The following is a 24,180-nucleotide window of genomic DNA, read 5'->3' on the forward strand; positions in this document are numbered from 1 at the left end:
TTGTTTTTTTATTAACTTTCTACTAGTAGCTATCAAATTTAGACTATTAATCTGTTTTGGCATTTACTCTTAGAATTGGTATGAGATGGGAAACTCCAGAGTAAGCCACGTTTACAACACATTTACTAATAATTCATTTTTTCTGTTGACTTATAATATCAATTTATCTGTATTCAAAGTTTATAAATACATTTTGGACTATATTCTCTTCTATCATTCTGTGAATTTCCTAGGCCAGTGTCACACTGTTTTAGCTACTATATTTTGCAGGTATATATTAATAGGCGAGAAATAAATCTTCCCTTTTTATTCTTCCCTGCCTCTCAAAATTGTCTTAGCTGTTCTGGTACATTTGTTCCTTCATTTGAATTTTAGAATCAAGTTATAGAAAAGAAAAATCTTTCTTTTTATTGGTATTGCACTGAACTTATAAATTGAGAGAGAAATTATATTTTTATAATTTAAATCACAGTCTTTTCAATAAATAGTCTCATTCTTAATTCAGGTTTTCTTTTATGCCTTTAATAATTTTTTTTAAAGATTTTATTTATTTGACAGGCAGACATCACAAGTAGGCAGAGAGGCAGGCAGAGAGAGGGGAGGAAGCAGGCTCCCCACGTAGCAGAGAGAGCCTGATGTGGGGCTCGATCCTAGAACCCTGGGATCATGACCTGAGCTGAAGGCAGAGGCTTTAACCCACTGAGCCACCCAGTCGCCCCTTAATAAATTTTTTTAAATAATTCCATTAAGATAGCCTGCATACTTCTGTTAGCTCTTCTGACAATCTCAGCCTTTTAAGAGTGTTTAGTCCATTAATGATCAACTTAATTACTGATGTGATTAAATTTAGCCTGTCATTTCATTATTTTTGTTTGGCCCCCTGTTTTTAATTTTTCTATTTTGCCTTCTTTTTGAATTAACTAGACATTTTTTTTTAATTCCATTTTAATATGTCTCTGTTTTCTAGCTGTAACTCTGCATTATTTTTTTAGTGGTTATAATAGATAGTAGAGTGTATAGCCTTAACTTCTTAGTACTACATCACACATTGTGCTATAATTGTCTTTCTTAAAAGTTACATCTATGTATTATAAACTCTACAAGGCAGTATTATAACTTGTAGTTTAAATAATCATGTATTTTCAGAAGTTAGGAGGGAAAAGATTTTTTTTATTAACCTATTTATATTTATTATTTTATTAACCTATGTATTTATAATTCCTGATGCTTTGTATTTCTTCCCGAAGATCCAAATTTCCATCTAGCATTGTTTTCTTCAATCTGATAAGACTTTCTTTACTATTGTCCTGTGGACCTGACAACAAATTCTCACATTTCATTTCTCTGAAGATATCTTTATTTTGCCTTTATGTACAAAGAATGTATTTTGCAAGATTTAGATTCCAGGCTAATGCTTTTTTCTTTTAGCACTTAAAAGAACGTTCTACCTTTTTTTATTTTTTATTTTTTTCCTAATAAAAAGTCAGGATGCATTCAAATTCTTGTTCCTTGTATACTATTTATTATCTTCATATGGGTGCTTTCCAGATTTTCTTTCTGTTTTGGTTTTTAACAATATAACTGTGAAAAGGTAGTTTTCTTTGTATTTATCATGCTAAATTTCCTGAGCTTGAATCTGTAAATTTGTGTCTTTCATCAGACTTTAGGGATTTCAGCTATAATTTCTTCAAATATCTTTTCTACCTTATTCTCTTATCTCTCCTCATGGGATTGTAAGTATATATATTAGTCCTTTTGAAATTGTCCCACAGGTCACTGAGGGTATGTTTTTCCCTACCCCACCCCACACCCCTTCTTTGTTCTTTAGATTTGGCAATTTCTGTTATCCTTCTCCATGTTCATTGACTCCTGTCAAGATACATAAGATAATGTATCTTTCAATTTTAGAATTTCCATTTGTTTTTCTTTATATCTTTGGGTATAATTATAAGAGCTATTAAAAATCCTTTTCTGTTAATCCAACATCTGAATTAGCTCGGGGCAAACTACTCATTATCTTTCCTCTTGAGAATGGGTACCATTTCCTATTTTTCTGTTGGTTGTATCCTGGATTTTTTTTTTTTTTTAAGATTTTATTTATTTATTTGATAGAGAGAGATCACAAGTAGGCAGAGAGAGAGGAGGAAGCAGGCTCCCTGCTGAGCAGAGAGCCCAATGCGGGGCTCGATCCCAGGACCCTGAGATCATGACCTGAGCCGAAGGTAGCGGCTTAACCCGCTGAGCCACCCAGGCGCCCCTATCCTGGATGTTTTGATTGATGCAATGATGAGTTTGGATTACATTATGTTCCTCCAAAGAAGACTGCACTTTTTTTTTTTATGTAGGCAGTTTATAGGCTGGACCTTTACTTATTTATTTTTTAAATTCTTATTTAAATTCAGTTAATTAATATTTAGTGTATTATTAGTTTCCGAAGTAGAATTCAGTGATCTATCAGTTGCATATAACACCCAGTGCTCATTACATCACATGCCCTCCTTAATGCGCATTACCTAGTTACCCCTTTCGGCTCATTCCCCCCTTCCAGCAACCCTCAATTAGCTTCCTATTTTTAAGAGTCTCTTATGGTTTGTCTCCCTCTCTGATCCCATCTTATTTTCCCCTCCTGGCTAGACCTTTATTGAGGCTTCCTTTATAGGCAGGCTTTACAAACATACCATCCTCTTCCTGTCCTCCCTCAGCACTTAGTATAGTTCTTTACATAGTAGTCTACGATGTTAGACCTTTGGGTTATTGAGATTTCCACATAGCTCTCATATTTATAGAAAGAATAAATGTTTACTCTAGCATGACAAGTTTTGTATAGAATTTATTTATCCCATTTCTCTAATAGCTAATTGGGTTATTGAAATGTTTTTAGTTTTCCTCCTCATTGTTAGTAAATTAAAACCTGACAGGTTTTTTTCTTACTATTTTAGGTGCTTTGTACTGTTACATTTGATTCATTAGAATCTAGTATGAAGTCAGATCGAATTATAACAGCCATAAAGTAAGTTGTGTTTTTTGGTAACTTTTAAAGTGTGTTGGTATGTCCTAAAACATATGTTTGATATGTTTTAAAGTAAGTTACAATGTTCCAGTATATAATTGAAGCTCAAGTAGTATATTATTATTATTACTTTTTTAAACCTATTATCTCTACTTTATTTTTCTGTTTATAGTGTATTTTTAACATGGGTACAATCAGTTTAGTCTCTGTCTCTAGAACTCAGGACAGATATGGGTAGGTTTTTTTGTTATAAAGAAGAGAGCAAAAACATAAGAAAGAGTCTCAGTTGCTAAAAAGAATCTGGAGGCTGTTAATAAGCTAAAAAAAAAAAAAAAAGCCTTATTTAATCCCAGGCCACATTGAAATTTATGTTCAGAAATACTTGGCTCTCCTCCTCTGTTCCTAAAGAGTCAGCAGTAAAATCTTGTTCATCAATTTCAGATGATGAGAATCCTATGTTACAGTCCTCACCAGCGCTACTATACCACGCACAGTTCTTTTCTTTGCTCAATGCCTACTTTTGCTTCCCTTTCCCTTGGTAAGGATCTCAGAAGACCATAAGACTCTGCCTCCCTCTTCCTACTGCTCAACTGATGAGGATAACCCCCAGTATCTTGAGGATGGCATCAGTAATTGTTTTTCACATAGCTGACAGAATTGACAATACAGCTATGTGTATAGGCGAGATTGTTATTGTAATCATAGTCCTTTTGGGGGAGCTCTTAAACTTTTTAAATTCCCATCTGAGCCCAAACTTGGTTGTCCTGCCCTTTTTCACACTGACTTCTTTCTTTTCTAAAAGGCAACGACACGGCTGCATAAGAAAGAGCCCTGGACTTGGCCAGGGTACCTCTTTACATTCTAGTCTTAGGTCTGTAACCTGTGTAAATGAGAGGGCACATATCAGTCAGCCATGTTGGCCTTTGGTTTCTTCATCTTGTAAAATGGAGGTGCTGCACTAATGATCCGTATCCTCCTCTTTAGCCCCTCAAATCTGTTATTCCTTTAGTCTTCTGTAAGTTTTTAAATTTCTCTTCTCAGATTGTGGTTTATGGTTATGCAGATTTAGCCCTAACCCAGGATTTTTCAAGCCTTTGCACAGAGAGGTACCTTTTGTAATACACCCACTTAATGGGGACACTGTGCTAAGACCCTGAATATGTCCATCTTTTCCTCAGTTGTAGATAAATCTGGTTTCCTGCTTCCAGGAATTGTATTTCTTCTCATCCTTATTTTCCTCATTGTTCTAGATATAGTCATAACATTTCTCATTTCAAACCCTGGAAAAATCTTTGCCTGTCTGATCTCCTCCTCTCCCCTATATCATTTCAGTTACTGATGTTCATTTCACATACTGATTGGAGAAAGATCATAATTCTGAGATTTAATGTATTTATAAAATTTAAGATTCTCTTAGCAGTTACTAATGCTTAAAAGTAAATGTCTACTGTCTTATTATACAAATAGAATATTTAAGTGTTTCTATTTGAAGCAAAATTGTTTTACTAAATCTTCGTAAAATTCATTCATAAAACCCCAGAAAAAAATACTGTCTCTTATATTCACCCTTCTGATTCTGGTTTTCAATTTCAGACCAACTCTCTTTAATACATAATTATTTTTTAAATCCCCTTAAATCTTTTTAGTTGCTTATTGAAGTTATTTTTTTTGTATTTATATGATGTTTTTAATATTATGCTTTTTGTTTGTAGTGGAATAAAAGATAAAAATTTCATGCTGCACTATGAGGTAAGGTGAATATTATCCCTCATATTTTATGAAAAATTTTCAGGATATAGCAAAGTTGAAAGAAATTTAGAGTGAATACCCATATGCTCACTGCTTAGGTTCTACTATTAACATTTTACTATGCTGATTTTACTTATCTGTTAAGGTGGATTTGGGCATGTTCTTTTATTGCATGCAGAAGGGAATTTAGAGAAATAAGTCATAGTTTTCAGTCAGTAACTTCATGTTCTGAGTCATACATAAAAGTTAAATTATAGTAGACAATTTTATTTTAATCAAGAAAACATTGTACCCATTCACCGGTATCAAACAAAAGTGGGGCTTTTCAATGCCTCAGATGACAAATCACCTCCTCCCTTTAGTTCATTTAAATGTTCATATTTTTACTAAGTTGATTAGTAGTAAAAGAACTCTGAGGTATTTAATAGTAAATTGCTTTATGTGAAACTATTAAGAGTTCATGATTGAATTGATATACAACTAAGTCCTAAGGCACACTAGACATATCTAGCACTTTTAGTATTTGGAGCATAGTTGCTGGAAGGCTAGTGTGAAAGCAGCAAGTCACTTCACTTCTGAGTGACTGTTGTTGGCTGCCCAGAATCCCAACATCTCAATTTTTTTTGAGCATACTATGATTAATAGAGAATATACAGAAACCTAGAGATTTTCACAGATTTGCATCCCTTATAAATATCCTGTTCTTAATATACTGTGATGCTGCAGAGGCCAGAAAGGAATTATAATTGAGTAAAGCATATCCTTTGCCATGAGCTGCACAGCACATGGATGGCAGTCTTTAAAATGGGCAGCTGTGGGGGTACCTGGGTAGCCCAGTCAGTTAAGTGTCTGCCTTCAGCTTGGGCCATGATCCTGGGGTTCTGGGAACAAGCCCCACATTGGGCTTCTTGCTCAGTGGGGAGCCTGCTTCTCCCCCTTCCTCTGCCTGCTGCTCCTCCTGCTTGTGCTTGTTCTCTTCTCTCTGTGTCATATAAATAAATGAAGTCTTTAAAAAAATAAAAATAAATAATAAAAAGGACAGCTGTGAAAAATGCACCTCTAGATGATGACTGGCAACAGAAGTGAAGAGAGGGGCAGTAAAAGGATATGGGCTGTTATTGCTACCTCATTTCATTTTTTTAAAAACTTTTTATTGTAAAATAAAACACAGATACTGAAAATGATATAAAACAAAGGATGGTATAATGAGTTTTTATAAGGCAGAGAATCTTAAAACCACCACCGAAATCAGAGAATAGAAATGTTCCCAGTCACCCCTGAAGCCCCTCTATGCTTTTCATCCTAGTCTCAACACCCTTCTTTCCCTGAAAGTAACTACTCTCCTAAATTTTATAGTAATTACTTCTTGCATTTCTGGTATATATCTGTATACTGTATTCTATAATCTTGTCCATTTTTTTTTTAATTTGGTATTTCTGTAAGTCTCTGTTAATCTATAGTTTCTTCTCCAACATGTTCTTTTCTTTTTAATCTGTCTCTTGAAGTCCCAGAGCCATTTACCTGTAGAGGTCCCTGCAGTCTGGGTATTGCTGATTACACACTCATGGTGCAACCCAGCAAGTTTCTCTATCTCCTAAAAACTGACTGCAGTCCTGAAAATTGACTGCTAGATCCAGATGCTTGAAGATTCATGTATTCCTTTTTAAAAATATTTGTTAAACTGGAATTCCAAGATTTTATGGGGTATTTCCCAGTATTTTAAATGATTGCAACTAAGTCATATTCCTTTGAGACACTATATTGGTCAAATAAAATAGTTTGCAACCTCTGACTAAAAGAAAACCCTTACTGGAAAAGATCTATTTCCTTAATGAGCATTTCTTTTTCTTTTTTTTTTTTTTTAAAGATTTTTTCTTTATTTATCTGACAGAGATCACAAGCAGGCAGAGAGGCAGGCAGAGAGAGAGGAGGAAGCAGGCTCCCCGCAGAGCAGAGAGCCCGATGTGGGGCTCGATCCCAGGACCCTGGGATCATGACCCGAGCCGAAGGCAGAGGCTCAACCCACCGAGCCACCCAGGCGCCCCTTAATGAGCATTTCTTTTTAAATTTGTATATATTTTTCTTATAAAAATATAATACTTCATCAGTGTTAATAATTTAAACATAATAGAAACTTACATTGTGAATCCCCATAACTGTCCATTTCCCACTCTGGTTCAAATACACATTAGAAATAGCTACGTTTAGTAATTTGATGTAAATTTCAGATACACATTTTCTGTGTATATAAATGAACTTTTAAAAAAAATGGGATTCTACTATTTTGTAACTTCTTTTATTATATTGATACTATATCTTAGGTCTTTCCATATCAGCTGTTTATGTATCTGTTTTTTTGTTTTTTAAGTTTCCTCCTTATGCCACTAATGAAATTGGCAAAGTAACTGGGGTGAATAGAAGAGAACTTGGGCATGGTGAGTACAAATGTATAAACTTACATGGTATTCTTATGGGGACTTAGTACATTTATGCTTATTATTTTCTATTCTAATTCAGGTGCTCTTGCTGAGAAAGCTTTGTATCCTGTTATCCCCAAGGATTTTCCTTTCACAATAAGAGTAACATCTGAAGTCCTAGAGTCAAATGGTAGGATATTAAAATAAATTTTTCCTCTAGTCAAAGAGACCGGAATTCCCTGTTACAATCTTTTCATAACTTATGTTACATTGTGCTTATTTATTACCACAGTGCCCAAGTCTATGACAAAAGAAAAATGTGTTTAGTTAATCATAGACTGTCTAAATCGCTGTTCTTAGCTAATGAGATGTTTTGAAAGCAATATAAAACAAGTATTTCTCTTTATGTATCTTTTATAGCAGATTCAGTAGGGGTTATTTGTTTTTACAAACAAACCATAGAGCAAGGCCAGCTTCCAGAGAGAAAAGGACAAAAGAGACTGATCCATTAAGCAGGGAGGGGACACCTATCAAGTATCACAAATATAAGCAGGCAGCACAGAGAGAGTGGCTGGGCTGAGAGATCAAATTTAGCATGCCTGGGTGCTCAGTCGGTTAAGCATCTACCTTCAGCTCAGGTCATGATCCCCAGGGTCCTGGGATCAAGTCCGCTTCAAGTTCCTTGCTCAGCGGAGAGCCTGCTTCTCTCTCTGCCTGCCATTCCCTCTGCTTGTGCACTCTCTCTCTCTCTCTCAAATAAAATCTAAAAGATCAAATTTAAATTAACATTAAGTACTCACGTCAAGGCAAAGTACGGCCATTAGAGACAGAAAGGTCACAGTGATGGTCACAGATACTTAAAAACAACAACAACAAAACCCCCGCTGAATTTAAGCTAGAGACTTTTTGTTCTTTACAGGGTGTGACTAGGCTATAACTTAGGGTCCAGTGAGAGAGCCTGAGCCTATCCTCTATCTTTAACTGCCTTCTGATTAAGCAACAGAAGAGGCATGGTGGTTGTTCTGGGAGGTTTCTTAGAATCTGTAGCACTGCTGTCCTATAAAACTTTTTATGATGATGGAAATTATTTTCATACTATACAGTAGAGGAACTGAATTTATTTCAATTAATTTAAATATAGTAGCTACATGTACCTAATGGCTATCATATTGGACTGTGTAGCCCTATAGTTTGTGGTTTAACAGAGCTTGCCTTAATTGCTTTTAAAAAGAAAGAAGGAAAGAATACTGAATATTTATAAGGAAATAAACAATAGTAACAGTTTTCTACATTAAAAAAATCAGTATATTATAAACAAGTATTTTTTTGTTTCAATAGGATCATCTTCAATGGCATCTGCATGTGGTGGAAGTTTAGCATTAATGGATGCAGGTAAAAGAATTATGTGTCAAAGCTACTAATGCTTTATCTCTATTTAATTAGTATAAAATATAAAATCTCTTTAAAATTACATTTTGATAAGACCTGGAGAAGTCAGATTACAGATTATCAAACCAGGCCAGAGCAAGATAGTTAAAAAGTGCAGCTTCGGCTATACAGATAATTACTAGAATTCTTATTTCTGGTAAAAGGGAGAACACTGAAATTATTTACTTGCCTTGGTGATCCAGTGAGCCTTCTTACCTTCCAAAAGGTAAAGAGCTCTGTAGTTGATTCCATTCACCAATAAAGTTTGGACCAGGAAGCAGAAGTATTTAGGATCCGTAAAGGAAAATAACCATGTAATCTTCCATTCAATTTGCAAACCATGAGAAGAACAGTACCACGCACAGAAGGATACACAGAATTTTAGGAAGAAAGACTATAAGAGGTTCAGTATCCTCTCTCAGTTTGAAACACTAAAAGGGGAAGAGTCAACATGCTAAGGCTCTGAAAAACAATTTCTGTATCTCACCAATGTTGCTGTTCAAGAAGGAAGGGAACCTAAAGATACTCAAGAGGCTACATGGAGCTTCCCCTAAGTTCACACATTTATAGTACAGAAAAACAAAGTAGAAAGGATACTATAACCAAGGATGAGATAGAAGAATTGTGTGAATATATAATAACACTATCTAGAAAGACGAAAACTTAAGCCAAAGCAAAAAACAAAACAAAACAAACCAACCTAAAAGTACTTTTCTAGTTGTGTTCAGTGCCAGAAAAGCATAAGGTGATATTTAAGTTTACTGGTAAAATACTTTTTTTTTTCACCTTCATACATTCATTCAGCCAGTCTTTACTAGATGCCACCCCTGTGCCAAGCACTGAGCTTTTGGGACACAGTGATGAACAAAACAAAGCCCCTGTCCTGGTGGAGCTTGCATTCAGTCAGTCTTAAATTTTTGTACTGGGAAACAACATATTCTCAAAAAGGTGAATTGAAAGATAAAGTAAAAGGAAATTTTAAGATGCTTTTAAATGCTTTAAATGCTTTAATTTTAAATTTTTTTAATTTTAATTTTTAAATTTTAAATTTTATTTTAAATTTCTTTAATTTTAAATGCTTTAAATGAATTCAGATCTTTTGGTCTTGACAAAAACCCAACCTAAGTAAAGATGAGAACTTCAGGATGAGATACCTGACCAATGTTGGCAGTATTTGAAAAATCAGAAACTAATATACAAAGGACACAAAAAGTTCTTAATTTTGAAAAAAAAAAAGTAAAGTATTTTCTATAAAGCATAACCTAGTGAACTTGACAGTCACCCTTAGCAAAACTCTTAAAAGAGATTATTTAAGAAAAAAAGGGTTATAAGTATTTTTAGGAAGGAGGGGGCTGTGAAGAGAAGGGACGAGAGGGACTCATTTAAAATAAATCATGTCGTAAAATAATGTTCCACTTTGGAAACATTACCAGATTTGGAGTGGGGAGGGTGATTGCTGCTTACACTGTTTCTAGAGTAGCTTGGCAGCTCATGATTTTTCTGTAAATGATACAGAAATTGAGATGGATGATAAGTGTGCCATCATAACTGGTTGAAGCATGAGCAGAGGAGACAAGCAAATCTGATCAGTAGGATGGTTTGGTCAAGTGGAATGCCTGAAGATGTTTCCTTCTAAGCCCTGTCCCTTTCAGTGTTTTTATTATTGAATTGACTTAGAGCACTAATTCTAATTAGTGCCTGCTAATTAATTAAAAGGATACTGCTAAAAAGGAATGCATGACTGATGTGTTAAATGACAATTTTGATCTCTAAAAAAATGTTAAGATAAAAAATAAGAAGCTAAATAGAAAACAATTGAATTTGACAAGAATGAATGTTAAGTCCTGTGGAAAAAGCCAACAAAGGGTGTGCAATTCAGCTCAAACACATGAATGCTTGTCATTCCTCACATAGGCACTATCTTACTTTAGGGATACAAATGGTACCTGTTTTCTAAAAAGCTTATAGGCACAAAAAACACAAGATCAAGGAGATTAATTCAAATAGGTAAAAGGCAAAAATATGTACATTATGGATGAAAAATTAGATTGAAGGTACTTGGCTTCATAAAGACAGCTACATTTCATCTGGTTCTAAAGGCTGAGTAGTTGATCTCTCATTAGGAGGAGGACCCATATTTCATGTGAAAGAAACATAATGGGCGAAGTTATGAAGCCGTATAGTATGTTTCTAAAATGTATTTTAAAAAATTAAGTAATAAATTGGGACCACCTTTTAAAAGTCATTGTTATGTTAAGAATTTTGAACTTAAAGCTAGTATTTCACAACTCAGTAATCTATGACTAGTGTTCCTGCTGGATGTTGATTATTGTATACCATGAAAAAAAAGTCATTCTGTTCTAAACTACATTTAAGCAGGGTTAAGCAGGTTTATTTAATATGAGTTAAATAAGCTTTAAATGCTATTGTGAATTCTGAATCTCTATATGCACTATTCCCAAATGTTTTTGACCATAGAACATGTATAAAATTTACTGAAAGCAAATAGTGGGGAACTCAGGAGAATTTTATGTAGAGGAATGGTGTGATTTGAATCTGATTTATTTTCTTTTTGGTAGTTTTTCCCAGCTTAGGTGATAGACCTAGAGGATGAAGTGGGAGAGAATGGAAACGGGGGAGAGACTAAAATGGGGGATACTAGACAAGGAGAATGTTATCAGAGCAAGAAATAAAGGAAACTTAGACTAAAGGAGTAACAATGGATGTTTCAGTAGGAAAGGACAACTTTCTACAGAAATTTAAAGGACAAACTATTAGATCTTTGTGGACTTCATATTAGGAAATGAGGAAAAAAGTATTGATTCTGGACAAGTATCTTAGTTGCATTCAACCAAGATAAGAAAGACAAGACAAAAAGGATTTATTGGGTATGCTTATATTTTATATATATGTACATACATATAACATGCTTTGGGGACATTTAACTGGAAATGTCCAATAGCCATATTGGCTGTATAGCTCTAGAGCTTAGTAGCAAAGAGAAATAGATAGGAGAGAGAGATTTTTTAGGTCATCAACATTATAGGTTATGGTTAAAAACAAGAGCATAAGTGAGATTGCTTAGAGAATATGAAATGATATCCCTTGGCACAATCCTTTTTAACAGTTAAATTCCAAGTGATAAAACCTTAAATGTTTTGTAAAAAAAAAAAAAAAAAAAAAAAAGGAAGAAATAAAAGAAAGAAAGAAACATGGAAAATTTTATCAAATCTTAGGAAAAACCTTTCTAAGCAAAATCCAGGAACCATGATAATGTACAACTTTAAAATTCTATACAGGAAAATAAATCACAATAAACAAAGTCAACTGACTAGGAAAATAATATATTTCCTTTAATAGTCTACATTTATATTTAACAAAGATGTACTGTTCATGTTGAAAGAGCTTTTATAAATCATTAAGAAAAAAAGACTAACAAACAAGTAGGAAAATGGTTGAAAGCCATGAACAGGCAATTCAGAGAAAAAGAAATATAAGGGGTGCCTGGGTAGCTCAGTTGGTTAAGCATCCAACTCTTGATCTCATCATGGGTCTTTATCTCAGTGTTGTGAGTTCAAGCCCTGCATTGGGCTCCATAGCTGGGTGTGGAGCCTAAATAAATAAACTAATTAAATAAACAGTTTATAAACATTTTAAAAAGTTTGGTTTCACTCATAAAAAAATCAAATTAAAAACAATAAGCTACCACTTTTGCCCTTTATATAACAAAGGTCAAAAGATCTGACAGGAATTAAGAAAATAAAATAGCAGGCACCCTCAAATACAGCTGGTAGAAATATAAAATGCTACACTCTGGAAGGCAGTTTGACAGATTTATAAAAATGTAAACCCATATACCTTTTGACGCAGTAATCCTACTTCTATTATGTGGCTTATAAATCCATTCAGGGAGTACTGAGCAGCCATTCAAAAGAATAAGGTAGAACTTTGTGTGGCATGATGTGTCATTATCCAAGGTATGTTATTAAGTGAAAAAAGGCAAGGTGCAGAATAGTGGGCACATTCACTATGCTTCCATAAGTAAAGAGAACAAAAGATTACACTTTGATTCATATTTGGGCACAAATTTTCTGGGAGGATACACACACACAAAAAAAACTACTGATGGCTTTCATGGAGCAGTGAGATGAGGGGTTTAGGCTGGAGGGATTTACCAATAACATGGTTACATTTCCAAAAAAAGAAGATAAACATACCAAAAGTAAAAAGACAAATGGATTCTATTAAGAGTTAAGTGTGCTATTTTTATAGAAATATTTGTGAGAAAAGTGATTACCTGTTTATTTGTTTTAAGGGGCTTTTTTCATATGCTTAAGAAGAAATGAGGTAGATACATGACCTTTCCAGCTTGGTTCTGATGACGTCAAATTCCAGCTTGGTTCTGATGACTCACATATTAAATATCAACAGAATGATAAATATGTGTGTTAGGTTGATGTACACATTACATACAAGCTCTTCTTCTCAATTATAGGAGTTCCAATTTCATCTGCTGTCGCAGGTGTGGCAATAGGATTGGTCACCAAAAACAATCCTGAGAAGGGTGAAATAGAAGATTATCGTTTGCTGACAGATATTCTGGCAAGTATATCCATGTTTTCAAATATTCAGTGGTGAAGATGACACATTTTATAAACGTTGGATGCTTAGAAGAATAACATTACTTGGTATTACTTATCTTACTTTCCTCCTCTGCATATTAGCCTTGGATTTTATAGGATGTGAGTTAAAATATACATAAAGCAGTATAAATATCCATAACGGCTCACTTTAGGGTGATCATAAATGAATCCCTGTGCATTTATGGGGGGACAACATGAACTTAAAGTAATCTTCTGATGAAACAGTTCTAACTTAAAAAGCCACAAATTAGAAGCAATAGTTACCGGAGAAGATACTTCTTTGTTTTTAGTCTTAGAGGACATGGTTTACTTCGCTAGATGTTTTTTAAAATTCCTCTATTCTGTCTGGATGAATTTTGTTTTTGTTTAAAACTATATCATTTCTTAAATTCCTTCAGGGAATTGAAGATTACAATGGTGACATGGATTTCAAAATAGCCGGCACCAATAAGGGAATAACCGCATTACAGGTATTTTAAACCTATTTTGTTTCACTTTTATAATATTTAAATAATGTCATGAATCAGTATTTATATAATTTTTTTACTTTTCCACGTCAGGCAGATATTAAATTACCTGGAATACCAATAAAAATTGTTATGGAGGCCATTCAACAAGCCTCAGGTAAGCTAGTGTGCCTGATTCTCTTTCCATCATTTTTCATTTATTCATGACAACTATAATTCCCATTAGACATATTAAAAATGGGCTTTTTATAAAGCACTGTTTTGGAAATGAAATTTCAAACCTTTATGAGAGACCAGAGAAAATTCAATTTTTATAAGTGACTCCCTAAGATAAGATTTATGGAGAAAGAGGGCTATAAGTAGAATTGTAAAGGTAATTAGGATATGAAGAGCTTTGATTATTAAGTTAAAGAATTTGGATTTTACTCCATAAAAACTAAGACTACTGCTATATCTTATCATATTTTTTTTATATATAGTTCACCTCTAAACAATGTGTGCTCAAACTGCACGGGTCCACTTATGCGTGGATTGTGTTTTGTTTCTGTGGGCTTTTTTTTTTAAAAAGTTGGCAACAAAAGCATTTATTTACAGCAGAAAGCATTTATTTTCTATTGCCCATTCCACCAGATGAACTGAAGGCAGCTGACACAGAGGTCATGTCTGCTACACTGAGTATCCTCTGAGTCCTGCTGAGGCAATTAGCAGCTCCTGCGGATGGGGGGGGGGGCATGACTGGGCAGGGCTGCAGATTACCCAGTGTGCTGAGAAGGTGGTCCCATCAAGCATCCAGGGCTGGCCAGCAGACTGGACTGAAGTGGAGAAACATGCCCAGAGGGAAGGGGTAGCACTGTATAGGAAGTCCCTGCACTAAGTCCTCTGTGCCTGTGGGGTTGGGAGGGGACCCATTCCCCACTATTGCACCTTGGCTCTGAAGCTTCCTGGAGACCAGCACACTCACATGTGGCCACAGGTATGAGTGTATGGCCATGGGTCAGTGGTACATGTCCATGCAGATGAAGCAGCATTACTATGCTTCCATGCAACTGTTGCAGCCCGCAGGCCACCCAGGGGTTGCCACTGCTGAGCCTAAGCCACCAGGCTGTGGAACTATGCCATTCCAGAGCCAGCCCCCTATCCCATGGCTATGCAAATATTTTTCAATAAATATACAGTACTGTAAATATATTTTCTATTCCTTATGGTTTCCTTTTTTTTTTTTTAAGATTTTATTTATTTCTTTGACAGAGAGAGATCAAAGCTGGCAGAGAGGCAGGAAGAGAGATGGGGGGGAAGCCCATTGAGCAGACAGCCCGATGCAAGGCTTGATCCCAGGACCCTGTGATCATGAGCTGAGCTGAAGGCAGAGGTTTAACCCACTGAGTCACCCAGGCACCCCTCTTTATGGTTGTCTTAAGGTTGTCTTAACCTTTTCTTTTCTCTAGTTTACTTTATTATAAGAATATCGAGTATAATAGATAAACATAAAAAATGTGTCACTTAACTGTTTTTTGTCACGAGTAAGGCTTCCAGTCAATACTAGGCTATTAGTAGTTAAGTTTTGGGGAATCAAAAGTTTTACACGAATTTTGTTCGTTCAGTTGTTCAAGGGTCAACTGTGATTATAGTTTTTATGTTTTTATCTCTTATAGTGGCAAAGAAGGAGATACTACAGATTATGAACAAAACTATTTCAAAACCTCGAGCATCTAGAAAAGAAAATGGACCTGTTGTAGGTAATGTATTAAAGTTATTATTTATTAAGGTAAACATTAATATATGAAAGTATATTATTATATTTAAATTTCCTTTAACTCCATACACAAAACAAAAATATTTTAAAATATTTCTATAAATATTTTAAATTTGGGGAGGTATTTTTAGACATTAGAACTTACAGAAACTTGAGTCAAGTAACTATTTTTCTATTTCCCATGAAATAGTTTTACATGTGCATATGCAAAAAAAACAAATTTGATCAAGATGTTTTAGGTTCATATATGTATTTGAATTATTTACAGTTTGTCTTTACTACATTTTAGAAACTATTCAGGTTCCATTATCAAAACGGGCAAAATTTGTTGGACCAGGTGGATATCATTTAAAAAAGCTTCAGGCTGAAACAGGTAAGAGTTGTATGATGTTTGGGGGTTTTATTTTTTTATGTTTTTTAGAGAGGAAGGGGAAAAGGGGGAGGGGGGGAGAGAGAATCTGAAGCAGGCTCCATGTTTAGCATGGACCTCAACTTGAGGGCTTGATCTCACAAACCTGTATCATGACCTGAGCCAAAATCAAAAGTCAGACACTTAACCAACTGAGCCACCCAGGTGCCCCAAGTTTGAGGGTTTTAATGGTAGGCCCCATAAGTTGCCATTTCATCTCCATTATATTCAAAAAATATGTTTGAGATATGTGAGAACAAGAGAAAAGAATATAATGCTGTCATGTCTTTAAGTTTTCTGTATGCCTCTTAATAAATCAGCAGTCATTCTTAACTAAATTCAAGAAGGGTGACCTAGAATTCATTGATTTCTTTGTGACATTTTAAAATTTAACATTCAGAAAAATCTTTAGTTTATCACTTCAGAGGATTTTGCTGTCATTTTCTATTCTGCTGTTTTTCACTTAGTCTTATTTAGACTTTTATTTGAAGAGTATGTGTAGAAATAGTATGCTTTGTTTTTTCTAGAAACAATCTTTGAGTTACCTAGTACTTACCAGCTTTGAGGTTACTGAAGGAAGGTGAGAAGCATAGTTGTCTTAGCCAGCGCTTTAGGTTGAGAAACTGACATGTCATCCCTCATCCATCTGTTCACGACTCTAGAGTAAGAGAAAGAAAAAGTGAGGAAAAGGTTACAGTATAGAAGCTACTCATAATTAAAAGAGCAAAACCAAATCTTCAAAAATTAGAACTTAAATGTGCTTTCTCCTACCAAACTCTTGAGCTCCAAGAACACAGAGATAGTGACTGACTGTTGTTTCCCCTGGCCAGAGTACAATGTCAGATACATAACAGGTGTGCAATGTGTTATATGTTGGTGAATGAATCTCTTCATTCCTAAAGCAATGAGTAAATATAACACAACTCTACCCAGCTACTTATACGTCAGTCCCCTGCTCTCACATCTACTTTGTAAGACTAGGCTTCACTAAAGTGAGCAATTTAACTTTAATATGTTAAATTATCTTTTTAAAAGGAGTAACTGTTAGTCAGGTGGATGAAGAAACATTTTCTGTATTTGCACCAACACCAAGTGCTATGCATGAAGCAAGAGACTTCATTACTGAAATCTGCAAAGATGATGTAAGTTTAGATCTTATAATACTTACTTTTTTCTATATTTTTTTGCTTTTTATTCATCTTATGGCTTATTTTGCACTTACAGCAAGAGCACCAACTAGAATTTGGAGCAGTGTATACCGCCACAATAACTGAAATCAGGTAATATCAACCAATACACTATGCTGGGGTTTTTTTCTTTGTTTCTTTGTTTTTTTAAGATTTTATTTATCTGACAGATCACAAGTAGGCAGAGAGGTAGGGGGAAGCAGGCTCCCCACCTAGCAGAGAGCCCGATGTGGGGCCCTATCCCAGGACCCTGGGATCAGACTTGAGCCAAAGGCAGAGGCTTTAACCCACTGAGCCACGAGGTGCCCCCACTATGCTGGTTTTTGTAAGATTTATATTATAAGCACATGTTAACTTCATATTTGCATTATATATGTTGAAAATCTTAGGTATTTAGATTTTATGTCAATTACCTGCCACAAATTATTTTTAAGGTATAATTTATTTTCTATGCCAGTTTGTTGGTTTTCAGTAACATGATTCTGTGATTATAATTGTACTAATAGATTCTTCTAAGTGAATTGTTTCCTTGAACCAAATTTCCCACCACTTAAATTTTCCCAATAAACAGTAAAACAGGCCCAGATAGACCCAGCAGTGTTCCTTTTTCTTTTTCTAGTAGTGTTATGTTGGTATGTCTTAAAGATAGTACTACTTAATGCCTAATTAACATTTCTTTAAATGTCAATTTCAACCTCAAAGTATTTTTTATCAGCTAAAAAGACTGATTTTGGGGGGGATGAGAAAATCCCCTCTCCTTTTTAAAAAAATATTTTATTTATTTATTTGAGAGAGAGAAAGGTAGCGAGAGGAAGCAGAGGCAGGGAAGAGAGGGAGAAACAGACTCCCCAGGAACAGGGAGCCCAATGCAGGGCTCAATCCCAGAGGACCCTGGGATCATAACTTGAGACAAAGGCAGACACTTCATAGACTGAGCCACCCAGGCACCCCTGAAAAATCCCCTTCTTAAGAAAAAAAATACATATATATATATCAGATGTAGCCTGAGTGTTCAGAGCTATTTGAAATGAATAACAAAAGCCAATGGAATAATTTGTTTAATATCATAGGTGAAAAACTGAGAAATGAGATGGCTTATTTTAGTAGACTAGTGAAAAAAAGACAGATTTTGTAATGAAATAAATACCTTATTTTATCCAGCCCCCTTCCTTAAACCATTATTTAATAGGTTGATGATTCATCTACACTACTTTAAAATATTTAATGTCGTTTATCCCTCTCCTCCCCGTTCATGTTCTCTTTCACTCTCTCTCAAATAAAATCTTTTAAAAAATAAATAATTAATGTCATTTCAAAATGGGGAAATAGAGAATTATAGAAGAATATATAGTGTAAAAGCTTGTCATTACACAATGTTCCTTTATCTGTTCTCTGTCCTTTCATTTACAAATATTTAAATAACAGGGTGTAGGAGCTGGGTGGCTCAGACCATCTGCCTTCAGCTCAGGTCATGACCTGGGATTGAGCTCCTTGTCACGCTCACTGCTCTTCAGGGGAGTCTGCTTCTCCCTCTCCCTTACCCTGCTCATGCTCTCTCACTCTCTCAAATAAATTTTTTTTCTTTAAAGATTTTATTTATTCTTGACAGAGATCACAAGTAGGCAGAGAGGCAGGCAGAGAGAGAGAGGGAAGCAGGCTCCCCGCTGAGTAGAAAGCCTGATGCAGGGCTCAATCCCAGGACCCTGAGATCATGACCTGAGCTGAAGGCAGAGGCTTTAACCCACTAAGCCACCTAGGTGCCCCATAAATAAAATATTTTCTAAAAAATGTAAATCCAAGGTGTATGTTCAGTTAAAAAAATAAGTTTCTCTTTTAGGTATCCTTTTTACAATTGTGTGTGTGTTTACTTTGTTCTCCAATAAATACGTAATCAGTTTGATTATGAGTAGATACTCAGATACTGCTTTAATCAGGCTTATTTCCTTTCCTTTTCAGGGACACTGGAGTGATGGTTAAATTATATCCAAATATGACTGCAGTACTACTTCATAACACACAACTTGATCAACGAAAGGTAAAAACAAAACAATGTATTTTAAACCACCTTAAAATCATCATAGTGAAATTACCGGGGTTGTTGAGAATTGTGCACTTTGTCCACTTACTAGCCTAAATAAAAGCTGAAAATGACAGCAGTGTTGCTGACAGAAGGTTTTTACACTATTTAACACAGATATTTATGTTTGTCCTTACATGATGGAATAGAAACATTCTTGAGTTAACACATCGAGAGTTAACATGTAACAGTTACTTTTTAATAATACCTAGCTATGGCCCTGTCTTCCCAACTTTCTTGGCCAACCAAGCATGGTAAGATAAAACTAAAAATATGAAACTATTCAAGAAAACTATAGGTACAGAGATTAATAGGAATGTTTAGTTTACCAAATATTGAAATATAAAGCTATACTGAATAAAACAGTGTATTATTGACCTAGAATTAGATAATTTATGCAACAGAAAATAGAGACCAGAAATTATCGTTATATAAATGGGAATATAATATATACTAAAAGTTGCATTTTTAGTCTGAAGAAACAGAGATTATTTAATACATTGTATTGGAATAGCTGATTTTCATAAAACAGAATATCTCCTGTTTTATTTATTTTAGAAAGATTTATTTTAGAGAAAGAACCCAAGTGCTTGAGTGAGGGGAGGGGCAGAGGGAGAGAATCTCAGACTTCCCTGCTCAGTGCAGAGCACCACACAGGGCTCTTTTCTTACGACCCTGAGATCATGAACTGAGGTGAAATCAAGATTCAGATACTTAACTGACTGAGCCACCCAGGGGCTCCTGATATCATTTTAAAATACACGGCAAAATTACAATAAAGGTGAAAGGCAAGTACCAACTCAGGGGAAAAAGATGTATATAACAAATGAGAGAGGCTTCATATGCACAGGGTTTATGTGGATCAGTAAGAAAGGTCAACATCAACAGCAATTTTTTTTTTTAAAGATTTTATTTATTTATTTGACAGACAGAGATCACAAGTAAGCAGAGAGGCAGAGAGAGAGAGAGAGAGAGAGAGGAGGAAGCAGGCTCCCTGCTGAGCAGAGAGCCCGATGCGGGACTCGATCCCAGGACCCTGAGATCATGACCTGAGCCGAAGGCAGAGGCTTAACCCACTGAGCCACCCAGGCACCCCTCAACAGCAATTTTTTTTTTTTTAAGATTTTATTTGTTTATTTGACAGAGAGAGACAGAGAGGTCACAAGTAGGCAGAGAGGCAGGCAGAGAGAGAGAGAGAGGGAGAAGCAGGCTCCCCGCCAAGGAGATAGCCCGATGTGGGGCTCGATTCCAGGACCCTGGGATCATGACCTGGGCCGAAGGCAGAGGCTTAACCCGCTGAGCCACCCAGGCGCCCCAACAGCAATTTTTTTAAATTAAAGATTTGTATATTACTTGTTTTTATTTTAGACAGAAAGCATGGGTGAGCAGGGGTTGGAACAGATGGAAAGGGAGAGAATCTCTAGCAGATTCCACACCGAGAACAGAGCCCAACACAGGGTTTGATTTCATGATGCTGGCATCATGGCCTGAGCTGAATTCTAGAGTTAGATGCTTAACCCACCAAGTCTTCCAGGCACCCCAACAGCAGGTGTTTTTTTTTTTTTTTAAGATTTTATTTATTTGACCGATCACAAGTAGGCAGATAGGCAGACAGAGAGAGTGGGGGAAGCAGACTCCCCTGCTGAGCAGAGAGCCTGATGCGGGGCTCGATCCCAGGACCCTGAGACCATGACCCAAACAGAAGGCAGAGGCCCAACCCACTGGGCCACCCAGGCGCCCCAACAGCAGATTTTTTTAATGCAAATAAAACTAAGTTATCATTTTTCAACTTTCAGATAGTTGAAAATCCCCAATGTGGGTGAAAATATGGAAGAAAAAAATGGACATTCTCATACACTTGAGATACTGTTGTGGAAATGTAAATTGAGACAAACTGTTTGGAGAGTGTTTGATATATGTGTATGAGTACCTTTGGCCCTAGAAGTTCAACATTAGGACTTTATTCTGAAAGGATAATTTGAGTAACTACCTAATTGTTACAACACTGTAGTTACCTACAGAAAGGTTGAAAAAAATAGTGCACTGAATATCTATATACCTTACAGCTAGATTCAGTAATTACTAACATTTGCAATACCGGAATTTAAGGGGCACCTGGTTGGCTCAGTCAGTTAGAATCTGCCTTTAGCTCTGGTCATGATCTCAGGTCTGTGACCGAGCCCTGCATTGGGCTCTCTGCACCACAGTGAGTCTGCTTCTTCCTCTCTGCCCTACAAGCACTCTCACGCTTGTGTATGCTCCTTCTTGCTCCCCTCCCCAAGTAAATAAAGTCTTAAAAAAAAAATACTGGAATTTAAAATGAATTAAATGACTACCTTTAGGGGATCAGTTAAACAAATTATACAGTTTGAACATTCTACTGTTTCATTTGTTGATATAAAAGGATATCCTGAACATATTATTGAATGAAAAATCAACGTATTAGAAAACAGCAAACTCAGTAAGGTCCATTTTTATAAATGGAGTACATACTAAGACATTTGAAGGGATACTTGTTAGAGTATCAGCAGTAGTTATCTAAAAAGTAGAGAGCTTTCGATGATTTTTGCTCTCACTTTAATGTGTATTTTAAGCCTTTGTAATCAAGAGATTTTATAATCAGGAAAAACACTAAAACTTTCCACTTTAAAAAATGTGTACTGCTATGGATATTAAGAAATTATGCATAGCAACTAACAAATGAACATGTTCCCTTTCAGATTAAACATCCCACCGCCCTTGGATTAGAAGTTGGCCAAGAAATTCAGGTACTTGTATTCAACTTTTCAGCCTTAAAAGTTGTAAACTGTACTCCAAGTTTCAAATTTTTTTTTTTTCCAAAAAGCTGAAAGAATCAAATCAACATCTGTGATTTGTATTATGTGTTGTGCTTTTTTAACTTTAGGTTTGTTTTTAAACAAAGGATTTAGGTGTAATTCTTCCCCTTAGGGAGCTTGCGGTTTAGTTCGAATAGTAGTCCCCCCACTTTAGAACTTTTAAAAATGCATCAGGGCAGTAATAGCTATGCAGTGATGTGCAGATAGGACAGGAGAACTCTGAACACGTAACTCTGTTAAAGGCCTTGAATGACATAGTTAAGTTGAGACTTCAACTGGTTCATAGCTAGAAATTTTTGAGTTTAAAGAAAGCCATGTTGTTTGACCTTTTTATAGTTTTTTATGAATGTATAAAGGAAGTCATTGCCAGTCTGGTGGTGTTTGGTTTCTGTTTTACTTGGCCATACCACATTTTGTTCCAGCTATACCTATTACCCATGACTTGAGTAACCAAGGCTTCTAGTTTATTCCTAATCTGTAGTCCATTGTTCAAGGAGCCTCTAGGGAAGAGTAAGAACTAAGACCCAGTATCTGTATAAGGTTGTGTTTTTGCATGAGAAGGGACTTTAAAACTGCCACATTTCCCCCGACTTGGGTTGTCTAAAGTCAAGCCAAATAATTTCCAGTTTGATAGTCCTTTGGGGAATAGTGTGAATGACCTAACCATAATCCTGTATAGTTTATCGTACCCTTAGGCTCAGAAAGTCCTTGTCTAGAATCATTCACCATGGCTTTCACTGTTCTTCCAGTATAGGGACCTGACCTAGAGAAAATAAGAAAGCACAATTGAGTCTAACAGAAGATTTTAATAGAGCAACTAAATGCCTGTCTCTTTTCTTTTTCTTACAAGGGCTATTTAACCAAATTATATTTATTAGTATATATCTCTACTTAGTACTAAGCTGTGCTTTCAGGAAAGTAAAAACATTACTCATTGGGTTTTTTTGCACCATATAAATGTAAATATCTTCTAATTTGGATGTTGATCATTGTACTATGTAACTGTAAAGGTAAATTGGCTTCTTTAATACAGGTGAAATACTTTGGGCGTGATCCAGCTGACGGAAGAATGAGACTTTCTCGTAAAGTGCTACAGTCTCCAGCTACAAGTGTTGTCAAAACTCTAAATGACAGAAGCAGTATTGTAATGGGAGAATCTATTTCACAGTCATCATCTAATTCCACCCAGTGATTTTTTTTTTTAAAGAGAATTCTAGAGTGATACTCTATAGAGTAAAAATTCAGTACTATCTTCTAACGTGTAGATTTATATATAGTATAAATATATCCTAATGATTTGTATTAAAATGCACATTTTATGTGGTCTATTTTTTTATTTCAAGAGTTACCTATATTCTTATTTTTGTTTACATTACGAATCAATAAATATTATTAAAACTAAACCACTTATACATCTTTAAAAAGATTGCCCTTTAATTCCTATAATTCTGAAATACCTTAAAACCTCTGATATAATAGACCCCATTTGTTACCATAATGGATCTCTTCCTACCTTCTTTATCGTCTTGGTATAGAGTAGAGACAATCTACTCTTAGTCATCTAATGGCTCACCTCTGCACAAGAGCGGTATTTGGCTACCTCTGTCTTACAAACTGGGACTTGCCATATCAAAGCCAGTTTCTTTAGTACAGATCTGTTTTTAATGATATACCACCTTTCAAATTGGTCACAAAACCATAAATGTAGTGGAATAAATATTATAAATGGGATCCTAACTAGAATGAGGGAATACATTTTCCAAATTTAGAAAATATAATTTTTTAGAAAATATAGAAAAATCATTTACTTATCAAATAGAGTAAATGTTGCAAATGTATGGATGTTCTTGGTATAAAGGATGGGAAAAATCACGATTTTCAGCTAATGTTTGAAATAGTTCTATATAAAGGCTATTGACATAATTATTAGTAATAGCTATAAGATGTTCATTTTAATGATTTATTACATAATTCCACAAAAAAATGGCTAATGGAAGTCCTAATTTAGAATATGCAATCCTGTTAGAAATCTGATAAAATGTTTGTATATTCATGACTCATAAATAGTTTGTAAAATATTAACAATTTAGTCGGTCAAATATTTTTTTAAATATATATATTTTTAAGTCAGTAAACCCTGATTTTATAAACAGTGTGTAAAATAGTGTGGCAGGCACATTTTCTGAAATACTGAAGATTAACT

The 24,180-nt window shown here is 35.2% G+C and overlaps 1 protein-coding gene and 1 long non-coding RNA gene across 5 annotated transcripts in view; one reads left to right on the forward strand and one right to left on the reverse strand.

The window, feature by feature from the left end:
- The window catches only part of PNPT1 (polyribonucleotide nucleotidyltransferase 1), a 46,688-nt gene extending 23,375 nt beyond the window's left edge, over positions 1-23,313 (forward strand). Inside the window, exons 14-28 of the mRNA XM_059406049.1 lie at positions 2,940-3,010; positions 4,723-4,759; positions 7,128-7,194; positions 7,277-7,366; positions 8,515-8,568; positions 13,100-13,206; positions 13,646-13,717; positions 13,808-13,871; positions 15,367-15,450; positions 15,757-15,840; positions 16,912-17,018; positions 17,101-17,156; positions 19,020-19,098; positions 21,861-21,908; positions 23,011-23,313. Coding sequence (XP_059262032.1) covers positions 2,940-3,010; positions 4,723-4,759; positions 7,128-7,194; positions 7,277-7,366; positions 8,515-8,568; positions 13,100-13,206; positions 13,646-13,717; positions 13,808-13,871; positions 15,367-15,450; positions 15,757-15,840; positions 16,912-17,018; positions 17,101-17,156; positions 19,020-19,098; positions 21,861-21,908; positions 23,011-23,169 — 1,179 coding nt within the window. The 3' untranslated portion in view covers positions 23,170-23,313. The remainder of the gene's footprint in view (positions 1-2,939; positions 3,011-4,722; positions 4,760-7,127; positions 7,195-7,276; positions 7,367-8,514; positions 8,569-13,099; positions 13,207-13,645; positions 13,718-13,807; positions 13,872-15,366; positions 15,451-15,756; positions 15,841-16,911; positions 17,019-17,100; positions 17,157-19,019; positions 19,099-21,860; positions 21,909-23,010) is intronic.
- Positions 1-24,180, reverse strand: part of LOC132021542 (uncharacterized) — a 54,651-nt gene that overhangs the window by 22,532 nt on the left and 7,939 nt on the right. The window contains exons 3-6 of one of the 4 annotated variants that reach the window (XR_009405387.1): positions 22,667-22,740; positions 16,433-16,534; positions 12,902-13,159; positions 8,836-8,923 (exon numbers count right to left, since the gene is read on the reverse strand). This is a non-coding gene — a long non-coding RNA (uncharacterized LOC132021542). Of the gene's footprint in view, positions 1-8,835; positions 8,924-11,768; positions 13,160-16,432; positions 16,535-22,666; positions 22,741-24,180 lie in introns of those variants that run through there. The other 3 variants (XR_009405386.1, XR_009405385.1, XR_009405388.1) reach the window with 3 other exon arrangements.

Source organism: Mustela nigripes, chromosome 7 (genome assembly GCF_022355385.1).
Source record: "Mustela nigripes isolate SB6536 chromosome 7, MUSNIG.SB6536, whole genome shotgun sequence".
Classification (NCBI taxonomy): domain Eukaryota; kingdom Metazoa; phylum Chordata; class Mammalia; order Carnivora; family Mustelidae; genus Mustela; species Mustela nigripes.